Source organism: Eucalyptus grandis, chromosome 9, assembly GCF_016545825.1.
Source record: "Eucalyptus grandis isolate ANBG69807.140 chromosome 9, ASM1654582v1, whole genome shotgun sequence".
In the NCBI taxonomy this organism is placed as follows: Eukaryota; Viridiplantae; Streptophyta; class Magnoliopsida; order Myrtales; family Myrtaceae; genus Eucalyptus; species Eucalyptus grandis.
The window spans coordinates 15,218,451-15,228,483 of record NC_052620.1 but is presented as its reverse complement, the minus strand read 5'-3'; the positions used below and the strand labels follow the sequence as shown (position 1 = coordinate 15,228,483).

The following is a 10,033-nucleotide window of genomic DNA, read 5'->3' as shown; positions in this document are numbered from 1 at the left end:
CTCCCAAGACGCCTTAGTTAAATGGCTTAGCTGAGAGAATGAACAGAACATTGGTTGAAAGGGTAAGATGCTTACTTTCACAGTCAAAGCTACCTGGATCCTTTTGGGGTGAGGCTTTAAGTACAGTTGTGCATGTATTAAATCTTACTCCATGTATTCCTTTAGAGTTTGATGTTCCTAACAAAGTTTGGACAGGCAAAAATATTTCTTATGATTATTTGCATGTCTTTGGGTGCAAAGTATTTGTGCATATTCCCAAAGATGAGAGGTCTAAACTTGATGTGAAAACACGACAGTGCATATTTATTGGTTATGGACAGAATATGCTTGGCTACAAATTTTATGATCCACTTGAAAAGAAAATTATAAGAAGCAGAGACATTGTGTTTATGGAAGATCAAATAATAGAGGATATTGAGAAATCAGAGATGATTTCAACACCACAGGTTAGTGATAATCTAATTGATTTAGATCCAGTTCCTCTTACAAATATTCCTACACAGGTTGATGAAGAGCAGCAGGAAGTCAATGTTCCAAATAACGCACATGTTCCTAAACATGTTGAAATAGATAATACTATTCCTGAACCAAAGGCTCAATTAGATGTTCCACTGGATGTTCCAGTTCGGAGATCCGTTAGAGACCGACGACCTTCCACCAGGTATTCTGAAGATGAGTCTGTATTATTGACTCGATGCAAGTGAACCAGAGTGCTAGCGAAGCAATAGAAGATGAGTACAAAAGCAATTGGTTCAATGCTATGCGAGATGAGATGCAGTCACTTTATGATAATCATACTTTTGAGTTGGTGAAGTTACCTAAAGGTAAAAGAGCATTGAAGAACAAGTGGGTATATAGGTTGAAGCAAGATGAACATACTTTACAACCACGGTACAAAGCTAGACTGGTTGTTAAGGGATTCGGTCAGAAAAATGGTATTGATTTTGATGATATATTTTCTTCGGTAGTGAAAATGTCTTCTATCCGTGTGATACTAGGCTTGGCAGCTAGCCTAGATTTGGAAATTGAGCAAATCGATGTTAAAACGGCCTGCCTACATGGTGACTTGGAGAAAGAGATATACATGGAACAACCTGAGGGTTTCAAAGTGAAAAGGAAAGAGGATTATGTGTGCAAATTGAAGAAAAATCTCTATGGCCTAAAACAAGCATCGAGGCAGAGGTATAAGAAATTTGCATCGGTTATGACAAAACAGAGCTATAAAAAGACTTCCTCAGATAACTGTGTGTTTGTCCAAAATTTTTCTGATGATGACTTTATTATTCTCTTGCTTTATGTTGATGATATGCTGATTGTTTGGCGGGAATGCTTCAAGAATTGAGTTATTGAAGAAACAGTTGAGCAAGTCTTTTCCATGAAAGACTTGGGCTCGGCGAAGCAGATTCTTGGCATTAGAATTACCCGAGACAGAGATGCTAAGAAGTTATTTTTGTCGCAAGAGAAATATATCGAGAAGATCCTTTAGAAATTTTACATGGACAAGGCTAAAGTGGTTAGTATTCCTCTTGCTGCCCACTTTAAGTTAAATATGAAGCAAAGTCCTACGACTGATAAAGAAAAGAAAGATATGGAAAGTGTTCCATATGCCTCAGCTGTAGGAAGCTTAATGTATGCGATGGTATGTACACACCCAGACTTGGCACTCGCAGTTGGTGTTGTTAGTCGCTATTTGTCAAATCTAGGCAGAGAGTACTGGAGTACAGTGAAGTGGATTATGAGGTATCTTCGAGGAACTTCAACGTTGAAACTCAGTTTCGGGACCAGGAAACTTGAGTTAGTTGGATACACAGATTCCAACTTGGCAGGAGATATTGATACTCGTAAATCTACTGATGGTTATTTGATTTCTTTTGCTGGTGAAGCTGTGTCATGGAAGTCAAGATTGCAGAAGTGTGTTGCACTTTCTACAACCGAAGTTGAATTTATTGCAGCGACTGAAGCTAGTAAAGAGATGCTTTGGATGAAGAAGTTCTTAGAAGAACTTTGGTTCAAGCAAAAGAGGTATGTGCTATTTTGTGATAATCAAAGCGCAATTCATCTTGGTAAGAATTCATCTTTTCATTCTAGATCAAAACATATTGATGTTAGATATCATTGGATAAGAGATGTTCTAGATGAAAAGTTGTTGGAACTTGAGAAAATTCATACGGATCATAATAGCTCCGATATGATGACGAAGACTCTACCAAGAGAGAAGCTTGAACATTGCCGTTTGATAGCAGGGATGGTGAATCCCTCCACATTGTTGTGAGGGGAAGATTTATTAGCTGGGTTCACTTCTATGTGGAGGAGGCTCAATGAGTTGCAAGCTCAAAAAGGGCTTGAGCCCATATGATAAGTTATATGAGGAAATAGGGTTTCTCACTATCTATATAAAGATGTAGCCGCAAAAAAGGAAACAGTAACAAGAGAAAAAGAGAAAGCAGAAAATCTGGGGTTTGTGGCAATATCTGATTTATATCAAGCTGGCGTCGGAGGTCGATTCGTGGTCCGATTGAGCTGAAATTTTGTCAGCATGTTCGTGGCTCAATTTTATCGAATCTGAATGGTTTGATTTTCATTTGAAGCTCCATACATCAGGTTTTTCGTGGATTGATCAAAACCTGTGTTTTTGGTCAGATTTATCCTTGATCTCCTGTGAAGTTTATGTGTATTGCCAATAATTATATTCTTGAGATCTTTGCTGCTATGTACCTCTAGTATTTGTTAGAGAAGAACAATTTTGTTGATAGTGAAGAATTTTGGGTGGACTCCGGTCCTGTGATTTTTTATCTCCTCACATCGATGAGGTTTTCCACGTAAAAAATCGTTTTGTGTTCGCGTGCTTGGTATTTATTTTACTCTACTATATCGATTCCTATTAGGTTTACACAAGAGGGGAGATTATTTTATTCCGCTGCGTTGATTCGATATTGTTCGAATTGTTACTGTTCTCCCATAACAAATGAATTCTGAACTTTGGTTTGATATGCAATGTCATTCATATGTAATATCGTTAATTAACTTTTAATTTACTTAATGTGGTCCATAAATTTACAATATATGTTCAATCTAGTCACTGAATTATATGAAAATGTTTAATATTGTCAATAAACTTGAATTAATGAAAAGACAACATTAAATATTTTTATATAGTTTAGAAATTATATATTTCATGTATGGCATTATATATTGGACTAAAATTCAAGGATCATATTAAACAAATTAAAAATTCAAAAATCACGTTGCATATTGAGTCAAAATTAAGTAATCATTTGTGTCATTTTCCCTAAATATTAACATCCTCTCTATAAATGATTATTTGTTGTTTATTTCTTGGGGGAATGAAGTAGTCCGCAATTTGCGGGGTCTTCATTGTCAGCCTGCGGGAGGTATCATATTCGACGTTGTCAAGTAGTCTGTCGTATTCGACCGGAAAAAAAAAAGAGAATGTAGGCTATCGTCAGCAGCTCAATATTTAAGTCTTCGTAAATAACTTAAGCGGATTCAGAGCCGCTAAAATCCAAGAGCAAAAGCGGGATCAAGAGATTCCAGTCAAATTTGGGGGCAGACTTAGACCCCACACCCATTTGAAGTCATCCTAAGAAAATAAGTCATTGGGGCATATTCATGATCCAACATTGGAGTAACTACTAGAAGAACTGCTCACAATGCGTTTTAACCATAATTTCTTGGGGAAAATAAGCATGGACAGTTTCAAGCATTCCATACAAGTGCCTTTATAAACATGTCAACCATTCACTAAAGGAATAATAATATAAATGGTTTATAAACTTTGGCCCAATTTTTAATATGGTCCACAAACTTATAATTTATTCAATGTGGTCCTTGAATTGATCTATAGACTTTTGATACATGTTCAATTTAGTTGTCGAATTATATGAAAATATTCAATGTTGTCCCCCCATCAATTTAATTTTAGGGACAATATTGAACCTTTTCGTATAGTCCAAGAACTAAATTAAATATGTAACAAATGTTAAGAGACCACATTGCACATTAGGCTATAATTCAATAATCATATTAAACAAATTAAAAGTTCATGAACCGCATTGTACATTTGGTCAATGTTCAAGACCCATTTGTGTCATTTTCCCTTTACTAAATATTAAAAAGGGAGATGTTGTCCAGGCAGAAAAATTTAGCGAATTCCTACTTCTTTCACAGTTTCAAGGCATTGAAACCTACATAGCTTACCATTTCTTTTATATTGTGAAGATACACCATGTGTAATAATAATGCCTGGCCTAATTTCTTAGAAACCCTTCAACTTTAAATCCAATCTCAATTCTATCAGGAACTTTTTTTTCATAAAAAAAAAAAAATCATCAACTTTCCAATGTGGTTCCAAATTTGCTCCGTTAACTCATCATCCACAAATCGCCTTTGATTTTTTTTAAATTATCACCACCAAGAGGCTATTGTTATTCTATACAAATGCAAGGGTGTTGATGAAAACACGGATAATGAACATTTATGTGGTGCTAATGTTATAATTTTGAAGAATCAATGGCCATTTTTTTTATGCGTGGGCATTTCTGTGAATTGAATGAAATTTGGTGATATCTATTCAGACAAAAAAAGAAGTTTAGGTTAGAATTGGGAATGAATTTAAAATTGAGGGTTTTTTTTAAGGGTATTGAGCTAATAATGCCCATTAAGGTGCAGCATAATTCCTTAATAAATTAAAACCCTCACATAATCAGGTCCACTGCTTGCGGATTAATATTTCGAGCTATGTATACCAAAACTTGCCATTAAACTACTTTGGAGCAGTTACCTTTAAATGATTAACACTGAGATAACTAACAATTAATAATGTTGCGAAACAACAAATCACACGTAATAGGTGAATTTTATTGTGTCACCCATCGATTAAAGGTAAGCAAGGATGCGAGTATGGTTCACATGAATAAAACTGATCTTCACATGTAACAAGTTCGTTTTGGCATTCCTTTGTACGGGGACGCCGCTGTTAAGGAAAAGGCACTGGGGCTCATCCTTATAAAATATGTGGAACCATGGAAGAGTATATGATGCCTATGGTCTCACTTTAATTACCTCCACAAATATTCTACGTCTTCCTTAATATATTGCCTTGTAGGGTTAAAAAGTGATCTTAATGTGGGGAAAATTACCAACTTAGTATAAAATTTATCGTACGGGTGCCAATTCAGTTCTAAACTTTTCAATTTTATCAATGTAGTCTTAAACTTGTGTGCGACATTTAGATGTAATTCTTCTGGGTAATTATTGATGATGTGGTTCACATAAGATGTCAATTCGAGGAAACCTGTAGGATGATTGGTAACAATTAGATGTGACGTTAATAATTTTTTGCGACAATTGACCGGAAATATTATATTGAAATTTCGCATAAAGGTTTAAAGTTATATTAGCAAAATTAAAAAAAATAGTACTGAATTAATATTTGTATAATAAATTTAGTAATCATTTGATAATTATCTCTCCTAACGTAGGTGGATTTGGTTTGGTGCTATAGGAATAGTACTTTAAGATCAATTCCGTGTCCTAGGCAATTTTTTTTCCTCCGCAACTATTATTTTGCCACAAATACTTTTTGTTCTCGACAATAAACAATTTGAGAAGATTCAATTATCTAAAATGAAACACCGGAGGGCCACGAACCATACATGCGGCTTGAAGGCACTCTCAGGTCGCTTGGAAGACTTGAAAGTCTTCGAGTTTCCTTTCCTCGCACAGTGACCGACAAACGCTTCTTTGAGGGCTAGTTTTTCCGTGTGCAGAGCTGAGGAGGCCACGATCTTCTTCGCAAACCCAGCGATCAACGTCCCCCGGTCGTCCCGAGCGACTCCAGCAACGAACCCCTCTGACGAATCGGCTAGCCAGGACCAGGAGCCATCGATATTCATCTTCACGAAGCCCTTTCCCGGCAGCAGTGACCACGAACACGATACGATTCTCTTCTGACTTGTTCTGGATTTTCCTTGAAGAGTTCGGTTTCATGAAAACCTTGCCCAGAATGAGTGCGGTGTCCACGATCGAGGACGGATCTGGTCGTCGCGATTGAAATACACATTTGTGTTTTTGTTGCGTTCCTTCCTCTGTAATTGGACCAGAAGTCTCCCCAATCAGCTTCTTAACAAGAGTAGACAAGTGGATTTACGAAAAGACTGCGGACCAAACCGTTCCAAAAATTTAAGGTTTTTTCTTTTTTAAAGAAGAATCCGTGATTTAGTATTTTCTTTCATAATACTAATTTTTGTACATGTTTATTTATATATGTTTGAATTGACTTTTATCTTTTACTTTTTGATTTTTTGTTTTTCTTAAGTCTTGCGGATCGAGTTTGTTAATTGTTGGTTTTTTTCCAGTTTCCTAGATTGACATATAAATGCGTCACAATCTTTTGAAAAAAATCGAATAGTGTCTTTTAATATTGGCAAGATTGAAAGGGGTACATTCTTTGCTTAGGAAATGCATATGACCTAGCCGTCAAATAATCTCTCCACGTATACAACCTTTTATTTTTCTCAAAAAGTCTTCCTAGAATTTCATAAGTGGAAAAAAGTATTTGGCAAAAAGCAATGTTATGTAAGCGTTTCATAGCGTTGACTTATAAATGATATGGATCATTGAGAGTTTGAATATAATACGGTCATCTAAATACTTGCCTTTTGTTTTATTGTTATTCTGTAACTTAATTTATATATTGGTAATCTCACTCCTGATATATCCATGCCATATGTTCTTGGTTGAAACCTTCGGTCAGCCAAGGGCAAAGACCTCTCTTGTTCACACACGAGGGAGAGAGCTACTAAGGCTAAAGTTAAAATGGAGAGCTCAGAGGCAGGAACATCATCAGGAAGCGAGTATCAAGTGTTCCTAAGCTTCAGAGGGCCCAACACTCGTAGTGATTTTACCGATTGCCTCTACCATAGCTTGACCGATGTCGACATCTGCGTCTTTCGAGACGATGAAGAGCTCCGTGTTGGTGAAAGAATTGATGGAGCTCTCCAGAGAGCAATCAACAACTCTATGATCTACATCCCCGTCTTCTCTCCAACCTATGCTTCAAGTAAATGGTGTCTCCGCGAGCTCACGCAGATTATGGGGAGCACCTCCAAGACAAACGAGAATAAAGAGATCCTACCTATTTTCTTCAATGTGGAACCTAAAGATCTTAAGATGGAAGACGGGTTGTATCGCAAAGCCATTCTCATTTTGCAGGACAAGAATAACTTGAGCATCGAAGAAGTAAATTCCTGAGAAAGGCTTTGACGGAGGTTGATGAAATAAAGGGATGTAAAATCAAGATAGGCGATAGGTGAGCTTGCTGCATTCCAAGATCCTTATTTTTCCCTAATATTTTTTCCTGTTTGCAAAAAGTGAGTAAATAATTCATAGATAGAAGGAACATATTAGATGTGGGTAGGAGGAGAGAATTAAAAAACATAAAAAGTCATGCTAGTGCTACCAAAATTATTGGTGTTCTTAATTTCACTAGAGGCACTATCATATGTCTATTTTTAATGAAGAAATGAAAATAGAAATGAAAGCTCATTTTTTTTCTTTCGTTGATGGTCTATGTAAATTTTGTTCCATTTTTCACCTCTGTCATTCAGTAAGCAACTCTTAGTAAAATTCTAATGCTTCTAGAACTACTACTCAAAACTTAAAAATGTAGATATATCACCACAATTGAGGTGGAACTTCCACTAGTGATACTAAATGGTACATGTGTAAAAGAAAAATGTCAAAGTGCTGGAGAAAAGGCATTTTATATAATGGGTGATGAAGTGGAATAATTGAGTACCATGCACGTTCTGTCTAATAATTTGACCTTTCAATTAATACATCAGATATTTCTCCTCCTAAACATATAATGTCCCACTTCTAAGGTTGTCCCATGAATATTACTAATAAAATGTTAACTTGCGGTGTATAAATAGTTGCACATTTATCTTGCACAAACAAGATTAACATAATTCAAAGATTGCTAATCACATGTTGGGATCAAGTCAATTTTCGGGTGTCATGACACAATGCAACACATGACACTCAGCAATGTGAATGAAAAGCGCAATTGAAAGTTATGTAGATTCGACCCAAAAAAAAAAGTGATGCAAATTCATATTTTTGATGGTTACATAGAATTAGTTAGAAAAATCAAATTCGAAATCCTTTGGGGTTGATTCCATCGTTCTAGTCATAATGTTTGTTTTGTGCATGCTTACTGTTATTTTGGAACTTTACAAGATCAAGTACACGTAAGGTTTGCACAACAAATCAAATGACAAATATTAAGTTATCAAAAGCGACAACTAAGAAAACCTTGCATTCACTATGAAATTTGAGAAGACACGTCTTGATTGCTGATGTCCCATTGGTTGTTGAATTATTACACAATTAAGTAGATGCAATTGAATAACATCAATTGTTAGAGAGAAAAAAAAAAAAAGAGAGAGAGAAAGAGATTCCGTTAAATTCTGATGGAATTGTATCACGAATGATATTTAATTACTAGATTTTTTTTTCCCGCAATTTTCCCCTATTGAAACGGCTTGCCTTCATGACAGCCAAGGTGAACTAATCAAGTTGGTCACTGTGGAGGTTTTGAAGAGGCTGAAGATAAACGAAAAGCCCGTGACTGAATGTTTAATTGGAATTGATGATCAAGTGGTAGCAGTAAAAAAACTGCTAGACATAGACTCTGGAGGTGTGCGTCTCATTCAAATTCATGGCATGGGGGTATCGGTAAAACGACTCTCGCCAAGGTCGTGTTCAATCAACTTCATACCCACTTTGGAAAGTGTTGCTGCTTTCTTGAAGATGTTCGAGAAAAGTCATCAAGAACTGATGGCTTGGTTGAATTGCAAAAGAAGTTATTATCTGAAATAGGAAATGCTGCAGGAACAGAAAGTGTCGATGAAATTAACTATGGAATGACTAGGATTGAAGGAACACTTCGCAAGAAGAAGGTCTTCATTGTACTGGATGATGTTGATAGACGCGAACAAGTGGAGAAACTAGTTGGAAAATGTGCTTTGTGTTCAGGGTCTAGAGTACTGATTACTACTAGAAACATTGATGTTTTGCCAATCCCTGAACAAAAATATGAAATGGAGTTGATGAATAGTAATCATGCGCTTGAGCTCTTCAGCAAACATGCATTTAACAAGGACTCTCCTTTAGATGATCGCTATGATATTGCAAACGAAATTGTAAATGCCACCGGAAGACTTCCTTTGACTATTGAAGTAATTGGTTCATTTCTGTACAATAAAACACAAGAACTATGGAACAAAACATTGGAGAAGTTAGGGAAAGCACCTTGGGAGGGTGTGTTCAAAAAGTTGAGGATTAGCTATGATGCATTGACTTTATATCAACAACAAATTTTTCTAGATATTGCATGCTTTTTCATTGGTAAGGAAAAGGCAAATGCAATTCATATGTGGGAAGATTTTGACTTCTCCCCAAGTAGGGAAATTGAGGTCCTTAGAAGCATGTCCTTGATAAAGATTGTAAAGGACAATGAATTTTGGATGCACGATCAACTCAGAGATCTTGGAAGGGAAATTGTTAGTCAAGAAAATCTGATGAATCTTGAAGAGCGTAGTAGGTTATGGAGTAAGGAGGAAGTCCTCGATGCAATAAGGACAAAGAAGGTGGAACACTTCATGAGAGAACTCATAAATTCTCTTTTTCTTCTTGCTTTTAATACTTTTCCTTGATAAAATAGAATGCTGAACACTACTTGTTTTGCTCTCATTTGCAAATGAAGAAGGTTCAAGCAATGAAACTAGAATTGTTTCCTACGGAAGTATCTATCAAAAGTGAAGAGATTAGAAGGTTTGAAAATCTGAGGTTCCTTAGACTTGATGGGGGAACGTTTGTTGGCAACCTAATGGATTGTTTTCCCAATTTAAGATGGATTTATTGGAATGCTTCTGGTTTAAAGTGTAAGCTAACTAATATGTGCTTGAAGAATGTGGTTGTCATTGAATTTTATTTCATTGACGGTATA

General features: G+C 36.1%; 2 protein-coding genes across 2 annotated transcripts; both read left to right on the top strand.

Moving 5' to 3' along the window:
- Positions 1 to 5,965: 5,965 nt before the first annotated feature.
- Positions 5,966 to 10,033, top strand: LOC104420321 (TMV resistance protein N-like). The gene is made up of 2 exons (XM_039301562.1): positions 5,966 to 7,330; positions 8,583 to 10,033. The coding sequence occupies exon 2, from the start codon at positions 8,949 to 8,951 to the stop codon at positions 9,738 to 9,740; it is 792 nt and encodes a 263-aa protein (XP_039157496.1). The 5' UTR covers positions 5,966 to 7,330; positions 8,583 to 8,948; the 3' UTR covers positions 9,741 to 10,033.
- On the top strand, positions 6,838 to 7,272 carry LOC120288414 (toll/interleukin-1 receptor-like protein). Its single transcript, XM_039302383.1, has one exon. The coding sequence runs from the start codon at positions 6,838 to 6,840 to the stop codon at positions 7,270 to 7,272; it is 435 nt and encodes a 144-aa protein (XP_039158317.1).

Coding starts and splice junctions, on each gene's coding strand:
- LOC104420321 (XM_039301562.1), top strand. CDS start 8,949: ATGACTAGGATTGAAGGAACACTTCGCAAGAAGAAGGTCTTCATTGTA.
- LOC120288414 (XM_039302383.1), top strand. CDS start 6,838: ATGGAGAGCTCAGAGGCAGGAACATCATCAGGAAGCGAGTATCAAGTG.